The sequence below is a fragment of the Leuciscus leuciscus genome, assembly GCF_965113295.1.
Source record: "Leuciscus leuciscus genome assembly, chromosome: 12".
In the NCBI taxonomy this organism is placed as follows: domain Eukaryota; kingdom Metazoa; phylum Chordata; class Actinopteri; order Cypriniformes; family Leuciscidae; genus Leuciscus; species Leuciscus leuciscus.
In genome coordinates, this window is record NC_138736.1 from 34,874,978 (window position 1) to 34,894,611 (window position 19,634).

The 19,634-nt window shown below is 43.7% G+C and overlaps 1 protein-coding gene across 1 annotated transcript; it reads right to left on the bottom strand.

Moving 5' to 3' along the window:
- Positions 1-3,622: 3,622 nt before the first annotated feature.
- Positions 3,623-5,917, bottom strand: LOC309511163 (uncharacterized protein). The gene is made up of 2 exons (XM_082186267.1): positions 5,678-5,917; positions 3,623-4,840 (listed from the first exon to the last, which is right to left on the bottom strand). Exons 1-2 carry the CDS (start codon positions 5,852-5,854, stop codon positions 3,926-3,928), a joined length of 1,092 nt encoding a protein of 363 aa, XP_082042393.1. The 5' UTR covers positions 5,855-5,917; the 3' UTR covers positions 3,623-3,925.
- Between the last annotated feature and the right edge of the window lie 13,717 nt (positions 5,918-19,634).

The following is a 19,634-nucleotide window of genomic DNA, read 5'->3' on the forward strand; positions in this document are numbered from 1 at the left end:
CCGAACATGCCAGATATCCTGTGTGCACGGCGTGTCTCTGAAGACCCTTGCTTTCTCTCCCTTTCCCTTCTCCTCCTGTCTTACTTTTCTTGTCTCATCTGGACGTTTTACCACAGAGTACTTTCACAGGCATCGGGCACTCACGAAATCTTACAAACATGCACTTTCCAAACTCCCTAAATCCCATCGTTATGGACAGTAAAACACATCAACAACCGAGCCACACAGCAATAAACATCCACTAGTAAAAACGTGCAGGAAGTAACTGCTCATGCTTCATCTTGTTGAAAAGAAACAAGATCTATTTCCATCCTCTACCTTTTTGTAAGGGGTCTCGCAGGAGGTCGCACTAACTTTAGCGCAGGGCAAAGTCCAGCAAAGGACAACTGATGATTTGGCACAGATGCAGATCTACAAAAGTGACGAGGAAGTGAAGTTTAGGTTCTTTGAACTCAAGTGAGGAGACATGTATAGGGTTATAATGGTAATTCAGATCTGTTTCCGTTATGAAGATTTCATTATGGAAAAAAATAATTACAGCTTGAGCTTACGAATTAATTATGGAAAGAAGGTTTGTATTTGCTGCCCGTTTCTTTAACATATAACAAAATATTACAAACTCTAGTGGTCATGAATGGTGTTCTCCATTGGCAGTTGATCAGTAGCCTAACAGATAGGCAACTCATGTTTATACAACCATGGATTTTTACTAGATTCAGTGCGGAGGTGCTCTGATGCCGACTTGAAACTAATTTGAGTCATGTTTTAGTCCTCTCTCAGATTTCTGCGTCTTTTAATTTAAAGTCCCCCTGTAGTCAATAATTATCCCTTAAAACTAATATTTGATCACCAAAATGACATACAGTATTTAAAGTTTTCCTGTTAAAACAATTATTCATGCCTTAAAATAGCTAGAATGCAACTCTACACCCTTGCTTCATTTAGTATATTTAAGTCGCGAACTCATGAATATGCTAATTTGCCCCGCCTCCCCTCACGCCAGCTCAGAGATTCACTCGGCCAACTTACTGAGGTAAACACTGCACAACGGTATCGCTCTTTACAACATCGGTAATTAATATAATTAACCTTTTGCTTGTCAACAGCTAAGCTAATGTTACACAAACCATGTTTCCGTTTGCCTTCTCAGAGTCAGGCATATCAGAAACACTTTGAACAACTCAGAACACCCGCTATATTGCTAAATCTACCCGATTTTTAACCTGGACCCCCCTGCTAGATCGCTGTTAATGATATGCTAAAGCCCGAGGGACCTTGACATGATGGATTACAAGGTAGTCTGTGACGTCAGAGGGTTTCAAACCACGATTTTGAGACTGTCTTTGGTTAACTGCAGTTTTAATGAGAAAATACTCAGCAATGGAGTTGACTTATGATTTTGCACATGGTTTGTCTTAAAGCTGCCGTCGGCAAGTCTGGCAGATTGGGTCGATTAGCCAAAATTTTGAATGTTTACAACTCTCATGCCCCTCCCCACTACCAGCGAGCACCCTCCCATCGAGGTCGTGCTCGTCAGTGCGTCACTGTGCGTGTGTACCTGATTTTCTGTGAACGTCCGTCTCTTCAGCATCTATCAACACCATGGACTCGGAGGTAGGCTGCCCTGGCTAATCTATCCATAGATAGCAATAACCGAGGAATTGGAAGCTTGTTAGTAGATTTTCTCTCCGCCATCACGCTTCATGCAATCTCCAGGCGAACTTCAGGCGTGGCGTGTGCATGTGATATTAACGTGCGCGAGTGAGGGGGGATCTGTGGCGTGTGCACGACCTGTGATTGACAGTCAGATCTCACACCCCCCTGCGCTGATTGGACCTGATGAAGCGGGAGCGCTGGATTTTTGCAAAACAAATAACACGCTCCAGGTGGAGTTAGAAGCTCGGGTTTTTTTCTAAAACCACCTTATTTATGTTGTTCTGTCGGATTATAGTGTCGATTACACTGAATATGATAAAAAAAATGTTGCCGACGGCAGCTTTAAAGCACATTAAAAACAACACAAAAACATAAAACATAAAAAACTTGATTTTCACCACAGGGGGATTTTACAATGTTCATCCAGGGGGGCAGGGTTTCATATTATTTTGAAGTTTCCCCGGGCGCCGCCATTGGCTAGCGGAACCATCACCTGCTGTTAGCATCCCATTGACTCCCATTCATTTTGGCGTCACTTTGACAGCGAATAACTTTACATCTGAGGCGTTTAAAGACTCCATTTGTCCATTATTTATTTCTAAAGAAACACGAAAATGTATAAAAGGCTCCATTACCTTGTATCTTACGTTATGGCCCCGTAGAAGCAGTTTTTGTAAAAATAGGCTAACGATTGCGTCATAACCACGCGACTCTCTGTCACACAGTAGAGAGATTACCGTATGGACAGGAGGAGAAGCTTGCGCGCAATCGGGGGGACGTGGAGGCAAAATGACAAAGTAATTAATCAGAATACTTAGCAAAAGTTTCTCCTGCTCCTAGCTCATGGACATCTCCGTCTCTGCAAGTTTCGGAAGGGAATGATTCAGATTTCTCTTGGCACAGCTGCTAGTAGATAGACGGGTTGCTCACGTCACATCTACGTCGTCAAGCTCAGTTTGAGTCTGCGCAGTACGCTCGACCATCAGGAAGTTAGTGCTTCTAATTGACTTCACTTGTCTCCGTTGAATCCAATGGGGTCGCTGTGTCCAGTTTACATACTGTCTATGTGTTCATCACACTTAACAGCAACATTGAATAGGATACACTTGTTAAAAATTGTTTAATTAACAATAAAGAGTACTCATATCCCCTAATCCATCGCAATAATAACCATGAGCTAGTGTTCTGTTGCCTTTGAAGCTTTTACAAAGTGTCATTTTAGTGCTAGCTATATAGTGCTGAAATGACATTCTTTGAAAGTAATTTTAGTCATTTAGCACTGTCCCCTGAAAGAAGACAGATTTATTTATTTATTAATTAATCTCAGATTGTGTTAGACACAGCAACATTTTATTGATTTATGTAAATAGGAAAAGAAACACAGTGATCATTGAAATTTTCATTGGCTGCGGTGAACAGTATTGACAAACTCTTTGCTTAGACTGTCAGTGTGGACATTCTATTTTTATCAAGTTTCAGCAACGATAATCGTCTTATATGAAGAATATAAATGGATTTTATTATACGCCTCACCGGAATACTGGATTCTGATTGGTCAGACATAGTGTTCTGCAGGTAACAATGAAAAACTGCATAAATTAACATTTTAAAGCAAGACACCACTGGAGGATAGGGTAATTTTTGGGTAGTTATCATTATACCCTAATTATTAAACATTACCATACATCCCAGTTAATTAATCACGGTTCATTAAGACATACAATTTTATATTACAACTTTTCTGCAATGTTATGTTCAAATATGCAAATTAGGCAGTATCTAATTAAAATGCACATATTACTGCTGTCAAATTAATTAATCACATCTAACATAATATATATATACACACACATATACACTCACATTATATATTCACAAAAATTTGTTAGATGTGATTAATCGATTTGACAGCACTAAAACACACAAACACACACACACACACACACAAATATATCCACGAGTCCCATGACACAGATATTTTTATTATTATTATTTACTGAGTAAGTAGTGTAATAACTTTCATGTTCAAGTCCTGATCACCCTGTCTGGGTTTATTTAGCGATAATCACTGACGGACTCACTGTAAATAATCTCTCATTTATAAATACAGAAATATTTGGATCAGGAATGTTGTGCTGTTTTCTACATTACTGAGCTGTTTTCAGATCTAAACCCAAGAGGGAAAATCCTCTGTAGGCATGGCTGTTTTGCCATGTTCAAGTCTCTAACCCCAACACCACCTGTTGCACTTCCTCTTCGGGTCAAAGAGTCAGAGCACGGCTTCCTGAATGTCATTAACAGCCATCCTTCTCCCAACTTTACCCACTGCCTCCATCTCACGAATCCCAGGTTCCCGTAGGTTCTTCCATGATGCCTTTTGCAGCACACGGCTGGCATCTCTAATGGCTTTGTCGCCGGTGCGCTGACCCTTGCCCGGGCCGGCTGAGGCCTGTTTGCTCTCATCACCTGTTGATAAACTGGATTTGCTCTGATCCTCCTCTAGCTGCCAGGTCCTTCGCAGTCTTAGACGCCTCTTGTCTACATCCTGGGTTTTAGCTGGAGCAGCTGATTGGCTGTTGCCGTGCTCTGATTGGCAGATATTCTCGGGAGCATGTGCAGAGCGAACTGACAGATTACCTTCCCCTCGCCCCGCCTCCTTCCCCGCTGGCCTATCAGAACCAAGCTTGACTTGATTGACAGGTAGCAGTGGTTTGTGGGGCTCTGTGATGATCCTCAGTGGGGAGCGTTCTGGTGACTTGGCCGGGCCGTCCTGCCAACAAACCTTTGCTTTTCTTGGATACGCCCCCCACGAATTACAGCCCGCCGCTTTGGCCTCCTGAGCACTTCTGATCTTCTGCCACTGTGCCTCTCTCACCTCTAGGGGGAGCTCTAGCGGGGCAAGTTTCAGAGGGCGTCTCGGGGGGAGATTCTCAGCCTCTTTCTCTTGCTCTGAGGGCTGAACAGGAGCTCTACCCTGATCCTGAATGGAGGAGGAAGAGGAGGAGGAGGAGGAGGAGGAGGAGGAAGAGGAGAGCATCAAGTGACCAGGCTCCTCAGCATGTGTCGGTAACAGATGGAGGGCAGGTGTGCGTGAGAGACGGCCCTTTTTAGACACCAGCTGAATACCACAGCCACTTAGATGGATCATCGCATTTTCCCCCTGGCAGGTCAAACTTTCCTGAATCTTTAGCAAACACACGTGCAAAACAAATTTGACACATTTCACACATTTACATGCAGTTTTCTATGACACGTTTTTTATGGAAAAAATCTTATACACACTGCCAGTAAAAAGTTTGGACAGACTGATTTTTTTTTTTTCTTATGATGTTATAAATCTAAATGCTTAAAATTTGACACATAAATTGTGCATAAACAGGATTTTTTTTTTTTTTTTTTTTTTGGGAGGAATGAGTTGGAACACATAATGAAGGAAATAAAGTGTGCAGCAAACTCCTCTAAAAAAAACATTCCAGGATGCACCTCATGCTTTAAAGAAGCTAAAATATATTATATATTATATATTTGATACTTTACTATATATATATATATATATATATATATATATATATATATATATATATATATATATATATATACACACACACACACACACACACACACACATATATATATATATATATATATATATATATATATATAACATTTTCTTCAATTTACAAAAAAATAAATAACAATTTTGCAACTGCTTCTTACAAAATCATAGTAGTATTTAATCAAATTAAATAAGAAACATTTACCCTCAAGTTAAACATGAATATTAATATTTTCTTTATTACGACCATTTTTAATAATCTTTACATTTCTTTACATTACAGTAGCATTGATACACTCCATAGAATGTTTGATTACTGATTTAAAAAGACACTGGCTTCACTCCAAATGTGGAGTATTTATGCAGTTATTTTTTAAACGAAAACAATAATTTCCTCTAACAATTCAGTCACAACTAAACAGATATAGAATAGAATAGAATAGAATAGAATGCTTATATACTCACAACTGATGCCATAATTTCCTGTGTGTGTTTTTGCCGAATCATCAGGCCGTGTGTGTTTTTTTTCTGTCCTGCACGAGACTGTGACTTCGCAGAGAGGGAGAGAGAGAGAGAGAGAGAGAGAGAGAGAGAGAGAGAGAGAGAGAGAGAGAGAGAGAGAGAGAGAGAGAGAGGTTGCATTAGACTGTCAACTGTCTCAGTGATTGACAGTAAGAACCTTATGAGGATTGGGGTCAGTGTGCAGGTGTGTTCTGATCTCTGCTGATGTCAAAGCCACTTCTCTCTCTCACACACACACACACAAACCCCCATGTGCTCTCATGGACGCATGGTCTTCTTTCCTTTAATTTACATTTTATTTTCAAATGTTCAGTAGAGAATGTGATTATATTGTCAGCAGGCACTAGATGGCGCTACAGACTGCAGCCTCAAACGTGCATGACTGTGGAATGAAACACCAGCTTACTACTGACTGAATGCTGCACACTGGACTGTACACTGCCTACAATTTGTTAAAAAGTAGGCTACTATATGTTTAACATGACAGTTATTATTTTATATTAAATCATAGAGTTGGCTACTTGGACTCGGACTGCAATTATGAATGAACTTGGACTCAGACTCACTCAGGTGGACTTGATGTGAACTCTGACATTTTAGACTCCAAAATGTTGGTAACACTTTGTTTTTCTTGTTACACATGTTACATGTACTTACCATAGTAATAACAGTAAATTATGGATAATTACATACAAGTAACCCTAAACCAAACCTAATCCTAACCCTATAGTAAGTAGCTGTTGTTAATTAATATTAGTACTTGCACTATAACAATGACACCTTAATATAAAGTGTGACCGATTTTTAGTATAGTCTTGTAACATGAAATAAAATAAGTAACAACATAAAATGATATAATAGATAACAAGACATTAACCATCAACTCAACTCAAACTCAACTGGTTAAAGGGTAACTCTCGCCAAATTGCAACCTAGGCTATTTTTGTTAATCTGCCCGAGTCAAACATTTGTGTAAAAGCATAATTAGAATGGAAACGCCACTTTTAAGATTGGCTGTATTTTCGTTTTCGGTCAAAATGCCTTTTGAATGGGAGTGCTAGGGGCACTGCAGTGATAGCATCAAAATCTCTATTTTTAAAACACTAAGGAGGCTCAGCACAACATGAAACTGTGCTTGAAGTATCACCAGGGGCTCTACACATGAACTCGAGCATTGACAACATTGTTTGTGTACACAAAGTTTACTAAAAAGAAAGGTTTTGTACAACTCACTTTATCAGTTAGTGTTTCCGCAAGCGGGAAGGAAGTCGACCGGAAGTTGAAGCCGGCCGCGTGCCACCATCTTGTAGCAGAACTTCACCTGCTGTTAGCATCCCATTGACTCCCATTCATTTTGGCCTCACTTTGACAGCGAATAACTTTACATCTGAGGCGTTTGAAGACTCCATTTGTCCATTATTTATTTCTAAAGAAACACGACAATGTATAAAATGCTCCATTACCTTGTAGCTTACGTTATGGCCCTGTAGAAGCAGTTTTTGAGAAAGTAGGCTAACGATTGCGTCATAACCACGCGACTCTCTGTCACACAGTAGAGAGATTACCGTATGGACGGGAGGAGAAGCTCGCGGGCAATCGGGGAGACGTGGAGGCAAAATGAAAAAATAATTAATCAGAATACCTAGCAAAAGTTTCTCCTGCTCCTAGCTATGGACAGCTCCTACTCACGCTCTCCGCAAGATTCGGAAGGGAATGATTCAGATTTCTCATGCCACAGCCACTAGAAGACAGACGGGTTGCTCACGTCACATCTACGTCGTCAAGCTCTGTTTGAGTCTGCGCGTCAGGAACGGAAGTCCTTAGAAATCGCTGAAAATGGGCTTCACTTGTCTCAATTGAGTTCCAATGAGATGGCTCTGTCCACTTCTTATACTGTCTATGTGTTTCCGTCCGCCGGCATTTTGTCAGTCAAAAATAGTCGATCTCCGAATGCAACGTAACAGGGAGGAGAGTAAAGATGGAAAGCTCCTAAAGCTTAGTTCCATATAAACTAAGGGATAACTTGTTTTGTCGTTAGTGAAAATCAATATTTACCTTGTATTTGAAAAAGGATCCTCAGATAAGAAACAATACTAAAATTACAGAGTCAGTTCATTCGCATTCGGAGATCGACTATTTTTGACTGTCAAAATGCCGGCGGCCGGAAACAACAACAGTTGTTCAAAACCTTTCTTTTTAGTAAACTCTGTGTACACAAACAGTGTTGTCAATGCTCAAGTTCATGTGTTGAGCCCCTGGTGATACTTCAAGCACAGTTTCATGTTGTGTCGAGCCTTCTTAGTGTTTTAAAAATAGCGATTTTGATGCTATCGTGGTCGTGCCCCTAGCTCTCCCATTCAAAAGGCATTTTGACCGAAAACGAAAATACGGTCAATCTTAAAAGTGGCGTTTCCATTCTAATTATGCTTTTAAACGAAAGTTTGCCTCGGGTAGATTAACAAAAAGACCCTAGGTTGCAATTTGGCGAGAGTAACCCTTTAAGGGCTTAGACTCGACTTGGACTCGACAAAGTGGACCTATTAAATCACTATTAATCACTAACTAAATCACTAACACTATTAAATCACCTGGATTAATTAGCATTGTTTAATAAAAAAAAAAAATATTGAGTCAAAATATAGATCATAAATGCTTTTGGAATTGGAAACAAAGGTCAAGTTGAGCGTATTGCATTGTGAAATACATAATTCCCTGCTGTGTGTTTTGTTTGCATTCAGCATATTTTGGCAAATTATTCTGCATTATTTGGACTTGTCTTTGTTCTCTGGGTAAAAACAACAGATCAAATCCAAATCGACACATATGGAAATGTAAAGCAAGCAGATGATCCCCGGTTTGACGATCTTACTCTCCATTTGTGAGGTGGAATGAGATATCCAGTGGCCTAATCTTCTCTAAAGTCCTCATAGTCACCCTGAAATCCTCTTCTTCCATGCTGGGGCTGATGGGATTATATGTATGGCTGTGGTGTTGAGTGAGAGCTGATCCTGGTGACCCAGAGCAGGGAAAGTGCTGTCGTTATCCAGACCGAGCTAAGCGCCGCATGGGGCGCGACAGCCTGAAAAAGCAAGCTGACCACATATTCGTATGGGCATGAGTGCAGAGACACTGAAATTGGTTTCAAAAGGGCAACGGGCTTAACGAGCATCAGTGCTGCACAGGCTCTCAAATCTGGGGAAGAATTGTAACAATCTGCCTGAAACCCCACGCCTTCAAGGCAGCCATATCCATCTGTCCTTATCCGCGCACAGATGTGATTGTTCAGATGGAACCAGCTGATAATGGTGCTTTTGTGTGCATTTCCTTTCTCCATTTTCATTTTTGCTCTGGGTCACAATATTGTTGGGCTGTGAGGAGCTACTGATAACACACTTCCAAGCCATCACAGGTGAGATGAACATGACAAACTATATATTTAGCTTATTTAAAAATGTTTAAAATGAGTATTGCTCAGTGGTTGCTAGGTTCTGCTGAATGGTTGCCAGGTTGTTACTAAGGTGTTCTGGCTGTTTGACAGGGTGGTGCTGGCTAAGATGTTCTGGGTGTTGCTAAGCATTTGCCAAGGGTTTTTTAGATGGCTGTTCGGGTGTTACTAAGGTGTTCTGGGTGGCTGTAAGGCGGGTGTTGCTAAGTGGTCACTAGAGTGATCTGGGTGGATGCCATGGTGCTGATAAGTGGTGGCTAGGGTGTTGTTAAGTGGTTGCTAGGTTGTTCTGGGTTAATGCCAGGGTATTGCTAAGGTATTCTGGGTGGCTGCCTGGGTGTTGCTAATTGGTGGCTAGGGTACCTGGCTGCCAGGGTGTTGTTAAGTGGTTGCTAGGGTGTTATGGGTTGATACAAGGGTATTGCTAAGGTATTCTGGGTGGCTGCCAGGGTGTTGCTAAGTCGTGGCTAGGGGGCCTGGCTGCCAGGGTGTTGCTACAGTATGTGGTTGCCAGGACGTTACTAATGTGTTCTGGGTAGCTGCCAGGGTGTTGCTAAGTGGTTGCCAGGGTGTTGCTAAGTGGTGACTAGGGTGCATGGCTGTTGCTAAGTGGTGGCTAGGGTGTTCTGAGTTGATCCCAGGGCATTGCTAATGTGTTCTGGGTGGCTGCCTTGGTGTTGCTAAGTGGTTGCTAGGGTGTTCTGGGTGGCTGCCAGGGTGTTGCTAAGTGGTGGCTAGGGTGTCTGGCTGCCTGGGTGTTGCTAAGTGGTTGCTAAGATGTTCTGGGTTGATGCCAGGGTATTGCTAAGGTGTTCAGGGTGGCTGCCTGGGTTTTGTTAAGTGGTTGATAGGGTGTTCTGGGTTAATGCCAGGGTATTACTAACACCTTGTCTACACCGGACGCGAGCGGAGCAATGCAATGCGATTTAAAACAATAAAGCTTATTATAAACAGCGATTCAGACCTACACTGGATGCGGCGCGATGTGAGCGGCAAATCACAGACAGTAAACTGATACTTGTTTTATTTATAACGTACTGACACGAAGGACAAATGCTTTGCAAAGGGCGCTTTGTAGACAGTGTAGTGTAGACAGCCTTTAGCTGTTGCATTCGCATCTGTGGTAGACACGGGGTAAAGTGTTCTGGGTGGTTGGATATTACTAAGGTGTTCTAGGTGGTTGTCAGGGTGCTGTTAATGGTTGCTAGGGTGTACTGGGTGTCTGTCAGGATATTGCTGTGTGGTTTGTTCTGAGTGATTTTCACTTGTTTTATCATTCACCAAGTGAAAAATAAGCTTGATCTGAAAAGAGAAGAGAAAAAGTATAATTCTAAGCTGTCATTTCATGCCTAAAAAATTGACAAATGTCCAATTCTCTTTCATCACCAGGTGCAACACATAATTTCTTCAAGCTTAAAAAAGTTGTTCTCACAGCTTTCTCAAGATGTTTCCAGCCATCCTACTAGAGAAAAATATGGTTTTCTTGATGCCTGGTGGAGTTCATTGTATATGTCTCAGCCTAAAGTTGTTTCTGCTGAAATGTCAATCACCTGTAGTGCAAAGAGAAAAAGAGGTTATTACAGCAAAGACGAGAATCTCACAGGGTTTGTGACGGTTGGCTCTGCAGTTCTCCAGACAGGCCCACTATGAACAAAAATGCTCCGATTTAGTTGCAGTCCCCTGTGGAGAGGTCACTGACCGTCTGTTATATGAGGGAATTTAGACACCCACTGTTCAACAGTGCTTTCCCATAAAAGCACCACAAACACGAGAGAGAGAAAATAATTACAACAGTTTTATTTTTGGATAAATTATTACTCTAATCCACCCCACATAAATAGTTTAGCACAGAGATTGTGTTAGGAGAGAAAGTCGTAAACTCAGATTTGAATGACCAAAAAATGTATGTAGTCTGTTTTTTTAGATTTAATCTTCTGGAGTTTCGCAGCACAATTGCATGCTTTCTTATGCAATTATAATTTGACATAATGGCAATAGGGTGCTAAAGGATATAATCTGAAATGAAAAGAGCAGTACTCCTGGCTAGAAATAAAAAACCCAAGTCATTTTTGATGAAGGTGGTTCTCTTACGAGAGGTCTCTCGTATTGCGTAAGTATCTTACGCTAGGGGAAAATCCCTTTTCCGTGAGATATTGAAGCCAAAAAATTATCCTTAATTTTGTATTATTGTAAAACGCGTTGCGGCAGCATACAGACATAGGCAAGACGGCTTGCGTGCCTATTGGCTGTTCTGCGGCAACAGCAGCAGCCTATCGAGCGAGGCCTAGCGTGACGTCAGACCCAATGACGGTGCTTTGCGCCCACTGCGTCACGTCCCGCCGAAACGGGCGTGGCTTAGGCCTATAAATCCAGCTCGCAGGCAGCGAAGCACACGCATTGCTGGATCCGGAGAGAAGCCGCGCCGTCTGAGGAAGCCTTTGCAGCGGGACGAGTCGTCACTGAAGTCACTGGCCGCGCTGCCTTCAATCGCCTTCCTGCTGCGCTATCCGGCACCTATATCCTTTACACTCTTGGCTGTGTGTGTGTTCGCCGCCGCGACACACACTGTCTAAAAGAGCTTGCGTCTTTTTAAAGATGCTTTCCTGCGGCTCATGCAGAGCCACACTCAGCGACGGGGACCACCATGTGATCTGCGTTTCCTGCCTGGGTGAGGATCATGCAGCTCTCGCGCTCGCTGACGGCGGCTGCCCTCATTGCGAGCTACTGCCTATGGCGACTCTGAGGACTTGCCTGGCATATTTTGCTGAGACTGCACCTCCGCCCGCTGTAGTGCCGCGCCATAAAAAGCGCCGTGCTCAGCGGGTCCCGGAACCTTCCCCCACCCGTCAAAGCTCGCCGGTTCGCCCGCCAGCTTCACCGGCTTCGTCAGTGTCTCTTCCTTACGGACAGCGGCCGCCGTCTGCCGCCGCTTCCGTCGACGACGCTGATGAGAAAGCCGCGTAGAGGGAGGATGATTCCTGCTCTCTCCTGGCATCGGGCAGTGAGGATTGGGCGAGCTCTGTGGATCTCGCGCCCTCTGCCCGCGCATCGTCAAGCAAAAGAGCTAGCATCGAGTCAGGGGAAGGTTCCGGGACCCGCTGAGCACGGCGCTTTTTATGGCGCGGCACTACAGCGGGCGGAGGTGCAGTCTCAGCAAAATATGCCAGGCAAGTCCTCAGAGTCGCCATAGGCAGTAGCTCGCAATGAGGGCAGCCGCCGTCAGCGAGCGCGAGAGCTGCATGATCCTCGGCCTCGAGTGGTCTACGCCTGAACAGCCTGCTCACAACCGGCTGGATGGATACTTTCTTCCTGGGGAGCGCGCTTTGCCTGCGTCCAGACCAGACTAGTTACATGAAGAAGTCGCTAAGTCTTGGAACGCCCCCTTCTCAGCTAGAATGCGCTCTTCTGTTCCGCTAGCATTCTCCGCTGTTGACGATGCTAAAAACAGAGGGTACCATTCGCTGCCGCCGGTCGAAGAAGCGATAGCAGCCCTCCTATGCCCGCCCTCCGCTGGACGGCGCGCTAAGCTGGCGCTACCTTCAAAAGCTTGCCGCATGACGTCAACCCTGCTCGGTCGCGCTTTCTCCGCCGCTGGGCATACTATGGCCACACTGCAATTTTTCCAGGCCGATCTCCTCCGAAAGCTGGACGAGAAAGGATCAGATGCAATTTGCGTGCCAGACTTGAGAAGTGCTACGGAGCTCGCTCTCCGTGCTACTAATGGCGCTTTTCCACTGCATGGTACGGCTCGGTTCGGCTCGGTACGGTTCGACTCGGCGCGGAACGGTTCGGCTCGCTTCGCTTTTCCACTGCGTGGTACGACTCGGCTCGGTACGGCACGGTTTGGTTCGCTTTTGCTCGGTTGCTTTTCCACTGCAGTTAGTACCGCTTCAAAGTGGGTGGGACTGATCGTTATAGTTGCCGTCTCTACTGCCATGACATCATCATATTAAATGCGAATTTTTCATTACGTGTTTCCCCATCCGCTCCTCGGCAACCAACGAGAGAAACGTCTGCACCTCGTCCACTGACCACGATTCAGCCATTTCTTTTTTGAAGTTTATACTTTTAAAACAGGTGCTAAAGCGTTGGCTGTTGTCTACTGGCTATTTAAATCTAGCGGGTTTAGTGTCTCGTGTCGTAAATACAATGACGCTAGTAGTGATGATTCTGTCTGACCAATCAGTGATCTGCAGTGTTTTCACGTCACATTTTAGTATCGGTACGGTACGCTCAACAGAGGTGGTACCATTTAAAGCGAGCCGAAGCGAGCCGTACTGTACCGTACCATGCTGTGGAAATGCGCCATAAATGAGCCGTACCGAACCGAGCCGTACCGTACCATGCAGTGGAAAAGCGCCAAAGCGTGCCGTACCGAACCGAGCCGTACCGTACCATGCAGTGGAAAAGCGCCATAAGTCTGCTGCACAGGCCATAGGACGGAGCATGGCCTCTCTCACTGTGACTGAGAGACACCTGTGGCTAACGCTCTCTGAGATGTCTGAGTCTGAGCGCGCCGCATTCCTCGACGCTCCGCTTTCTCCTGCTGGCCTCTTCGGAACTTCCGTCAAAGATTTCGCGAAAAGATTCGCAGAGGTACAGAAAGCGTCACAGGCTATGAAGCACTTCCTGCCGAAGCGCTCCAGTTCTGCAGCAGGCCGTGCGAAACCGCGGCCCAGGATTGCGGTAAAGCCCGAGGCCCAGAAGTCGTCCTAGCACGCCTAGGGAAACAACGGTGTTCAAGTCCCGCTGCGGCCGGACTTCCACCAAAACTCATCGCTCGTTCAGTTCCAAGAAATGTGACTGTTCCAGTGTATTTTAAAAGATATTTTACTGTTCCAGTGTAAAGATATAAAAGATTGGATGACGCGCAATTTTCTTTTATTAAATCCAGACAAGATAGAGGTACTAATCATCGGTTCAAAAATTAGTTCATGCATTCATGACCTCGAGACTAGATTACTGTAATGCTTTATTAGCCGGTTGTCCTGCATCCTCAATAAACAAACTACAGTTAGTCCAAAATGCCGCCGCTAGAGTTCTTACTAGATCAAGAAAATATGATCATATAACACCAATTTTATCATCACTACATTGGTTACCTATAAAGTTCCGTATTAATTACAAGTTATTGCTACTGACTTATAAAGCCCTAAACGGCTTAGCTCCAGTCTATTTAACGGATCTTCTATCGCCCTATAATCCATCGCGCTCTTTAAGATCACTAAATTCAAGGCTTTTGGTCATACCTAGGATTTCTAGGTCCACCAAAGGAGGGAGAGCATTTTCACATTTAGCTCCAAAACTCTGGAATAGTCTTCCTGATACTGTTCGTTGCTCAGACTCGCTCTCCCAGTTTAAAACTAGATTAAAGATGCATCTCTTCAGCCAGGCATTCATAGAATACTTTTAATCTTACAGTTAAATCCGACCTCTAGTTCATAAACGCCAGAGGAGAACTGGCCCCCGACTGAGCCTGGGTTCTCCCAAGGTTTTTTTTTTTCTCCATTAGGTCACCTGATGGAGTTTTTCGGTTCCTTGCCACTGTTGCCTTTGGCTTGCTCAGTTGGGGATATTTGGGGATATTTAATTTAATTAATCAATCAACAATACTATTGATCAGCATTACCAAACGTGGACGTTTTCCACTAGATACAAACATTGATGTATTTTTTTATTTAATACTGTGAAGCTGCTTTGATACAATCTGTATTGTGAAAAGCGCTATATAAATAAACTTGACTTGACTTGACTTGACTATTTTGCAGTCAACAAGCCGGTTCCACTGCCCGCTTGCCTGTACACAAATGCCGTTTTCACGGCTACCCAGATAAATCCCACAAAGAGCGTATTTTCTGGTGTCCCGGCCACGGCCGATGGTGTTATGAGTGTAGACAAAATGCCCACTGCCCATTCCTACACACAAGCACAGCCCGTCACACAGGGCTCGCGCACATAAAATCGACCCAGTTCGGTTGCGCATTAAACGTAGCAGATGTGCCCACTGCCCAGTGCCCACAATCACTACGTTCTGCATGTCTCGAGGTTTCTGTAAAAACGAAACCAACGTGCATTCGCTCTGCTCAGGCGGACAATGCTCTTGGTGTGGTAAATGTGCCCGCTATAGACACCCGCCACATCCGCGCTTATGATATTCGAGGCAGAGGGCGTGCTGATAACAGCGGGCAGATTGCCCGCGCTCGACTCCTCTGCGGTGGTTAACCGAGAAGGGGAGGGCTGGGCGAGTCCCGTAGGACTTGTCACGTCTATGCGTGGATGTGCCCGCCACTCAGCGCAACCTGCTCTCGGAAGCGGAAGTAGACCTGTTCACGTCTCAAGAAAACGCTCACTGTCTGTAATTTTTCTCCAAGAGCAGGGACGCGCTGGCTCATGTATGGCCCCGCCGCCCGCTCTATGCCTTTCCTCCCGTCTCTCTCCTGCCTCAGGTGATAGAACGGATCAGGGAAGAAGGATGCACAGTGCTACTCGTAGAGCCGTTCTGGAAAAACCAACCCTGGTTCCCAGTTCTGATGCAGCTAGCGAGCACTGCCCCATGGCCAGTGCCAGTGAGGAGGGACCTCCTCTCTCAGGCCAAGGGCTCGATTTGGCATCCGCGCCCAGAGCTGTGGTCCCTTCATGTTTGGGCCATCAACGGGTACCCGCTGACCTCCCAGTGTTAAACACGATCACGCAGGCTAGAGCTCTGTCTACGCGACGTCTCTATTCCTCGAAATGGTCAGTGTTCTCCAGCTGGTGCACAGCTCGTGGCGTGTCGCCCCCAGACTGTGGGGTGATGGAGGTTCTCTCCTTCCTACAAGAGCTGTTGGACAAGGGCAGGACCCCTTCCATGCTCAAAGTTTATTTGGCGGCCATAGCAGCGTTCTCAAAAACAACGCTTGGTCAGTCAATAGGAAGGAGCGATTTAGTCATCCGCTTCCTTAGAGGAGCTAAGAGACTGAATCCTCCCAGACCTCCCTCAGTCCCTGTATGGGACCTTTCTACGGTGCTGGAAGCCATGAAAGGTGACCCATTCGAGCCTTTACAGACGATTGATCTTAAACACCTGTCTTTCAAGACAGTGTTTCTTCTGGCTCTCGCTTCAGTGAAGCGCATAGGGGACTTACACGCGCTCTCAGTAAGCGCGACGTGCATGGAGTTTGGGCCTAATGACTCAAGAGTTATACTCAAACCTAAGCACGGTTATGTTCCAAAATCCCTCAACACACCGTTTAGGGCGCAGGTCATTTCCCTGTCAGCCCTACCGGTCTCTGACGAGGAAGGAGACGCGAGCTTCCTTTGTCCAGTCAGGGCATTAAGAGCTTATGTGTCTCGCTCATCTGTCTTCAGACAGACGGAGCAGCTCTTTGTTTCGTTCAGCGGACATTCCAAGGGACTAGCCGCGTCGAAACAGAGCCTATCCAGATGGATAGTTGACGCCATTGCGCTGGCGTACACTTCCAAAGGTATGCAGTGCCCGTTGGGTGTCAGAGCGCACTCCACGAGAAGCATGGCTTCTGGTCAAGCACCCTCATTGGGTCTGACGTCACGCTAGGCCTCGCTCGATAGGCTGCTGCAGTTGCCGCAGAACAGCCAATAGCCACGCGAGCCGTCTTGCCTATGTCTGTATGCTGCCGCAACGCGTTTTACAATAATACAAAATTAAGGATAATTTTTTGGCTTCAATATCTCGCGGAAAATTTTTAATGGCTGCAACACACTCCAAAAAAAAAAAATGGGACAGAGGCATGTTTACCACTGTGTTACATCACCTTTCCTTTTAATTACACTTTTTAAATGTTTGGGAATTTAGGATACTAATTGTTGAAGTTTTGCAAGTGGATTTTTTGCCCTATCTCGCCTGATGCAATCCGAACGCCTCAACATCTATGGTACCTTCACACATTTGCAAGTCACCCATGCCATTTGCATTGATGCACACCCGTACCATGACCGATGTTTGCTTTTGCACTTATCGCTAATGAAAATCTGAATGGTCCTTTTCGTCTTTGGGACTGAGAACTCAAAGTTAGTTTTTTCCCCAAAACAAGCTGAAACGTGGACTTATCTGACCACAGCACACATTTCCCCAGAGAACTCGGCACAATATCTGCATTGAACAGAGATTATAGATTTCTGATTGATTATATCAGATATAATGATACTATAATTTTCTTATAGATTATATTTCTCCTTGCGTAAGATTCAAGTGGCATTTCTTGATGCAGCGGCAGACTGTGTTAATTGACAACGGTTTTCCAAAGTACTCCTGAGCACATGTGGATACATTTAACACAGTAGGATGATGGTTTCTTATGCAATGCCATCTCAGGGGTCAAAGGTCACACACATTCACCAGACGTCTCCTACCTTGCCCTACACGAACAGAGATTTCTCTGGATTCCCTGAATCTTTTCAATATGTATGCTAGATGGTGAAAGACCTAAATACTCTGTAGTCTTGCAATGAGAAATGTGATTTGGCACAAAGTAGTGAGCGATGACCCAACTTTGCTTGCAAGGACCGAGTCTTTGGTGGAAGCTCCATTTTAACCATAATCATGATACCCTCACCTATTACCAGTTCAACTGCTAATTGTGAACTGTTTCAAAACAGGTCAATTGGATATTCTATATATTTTTCACTTTTATTTTGCCTCAGTCCCAACTTTTTTGGAGTGTTGCAGCCATCAAAATCAAAATTAGTTTATTAGACATTTTTTCTTTGTGCTTTTGTCAGTTAAATAAAGGTTAAAGAGAAGTAACAATTCACATTCTTGATTTTATAACATTTTATTATTTAAATATATATATATATATATATATATATATATTACTGATTAAAATAATTTACTTATTTACTTACTGGGAATGAAAAAAAAAATCCTGGAAAGTTTTATGATAAAAAATAAATAAAAAAAAGATTTAAACAAAATAATTATGATTTTGTTTAAATCATAATTTCTTTTTTTAAATAATAAAACTTTTCAGGATTTTTTTTCATTCCCAGCATTTCACTGTGGATTTGGCCTTTCAGATCTCACTGTATGTGCGTATGCATAATGGAACACATACAGTACATGTGTACATAAGCTTATGTAATATCTCTCTCTCTCTCTCTCTGCACCTGCATATTAGACAGGCCGTTCATATCAGTGATTTATAAAGAGAGAGGTTAGCTCTCCTCCTCGGGTGGCTTGACTGGGTGCTGAAGCTCTTTTGAGCTGCGTTTTAAATTACAGGCTGGATCCAGCGCCAGAGATCCAGCTTTCCTCCACCACTGCTCTTATGCTGTCGCTCTCCCCCGGCCTCAAACAGCCGCCTGACAGCTTAATTAGCCAGGAGCCACGGGAGATGAATAGGGCCGAGGAACATTCGCTTCCACCTACTCAATAAAGGCCGGCATCCAGCTGTAGACCCACCAAACACTGAGAACGCTGATGTCATGGAGGCTGCTGAACCGCAACCTTACGGAGAACCGGGAAAAAGAGTGAAAAGAATATTAATTTGCTGGAGCAGTAGCTAATGTACTCTGTTACTGATGACAGCGCTGTGATTAGCATAAGAAATCAGCTCTGTGGGAAAACATAATGTGCAATAGATTCTGTTATGCTCTCAGTCTGGACCAAGAAGATAAGTCAACAAAGTCAAATTTACTCTATTTAGTTCAGGAGCCCCTAAAGGGATATGGATATTATTAAAAATAATAATAGTCCTTGCTTTTGTGTTCTCTCACAAATGTGTAGCGTTCCTCCGAGAAACTTTGCCTTCGCTCGCAAAACTTTTTAAGTTCTTTGCAAGCAAACGCAAAGTTTCTCGGGGAACGCAAAACGTTTTCAAGAGAAGGCAAAAGCACTGAAATATTTTTTTTCCCTCCCATCTCATATGTTTCCATCACCATGTCTTTTTAGGGGCTCTGTATTTTCCTGGTCTTATTGTGAACGATTTTATGTTATTCCAAAGAAAAAAAATGCTATCTTGACTTTTCAGCAAACATCACCAAACTATGGAACCTTGTTTCTGCCACAGAATAAAGAAAAAAATGAAAAGGTAATTGTGACTTTTTATGTCATAATTCAGACTTTTTTTCCTCACAATTGCAAGTTTACATCTTGCTATTCTAACTTTTTTTCTCAGAATTGTGTGATATAAAGTCACAATTGTGAGTTATAAAGTCAGAATTGCGATGGAAAAAGAAAGTTAGAATTGCGAGTTTATATCTCACAGTTTTGCCTTTAGAACTCCCAATTGCAACTTTATATCTCGCAATTCAGACTATTTTTCTCAGATTTGCATGGTATAAAGTCACAATTTCATGTTATAAAGTCAGAAGGGCAAGATGTAAACTCACAATTGCGATAAAGTCCTAATTTTGAGATAAAAAGTTGCAAATAACTTTTTTTTTTTTTATTCCATGGTGGAAACAAGCTTCCATACCAAACCCATGTGACTGGCGAAA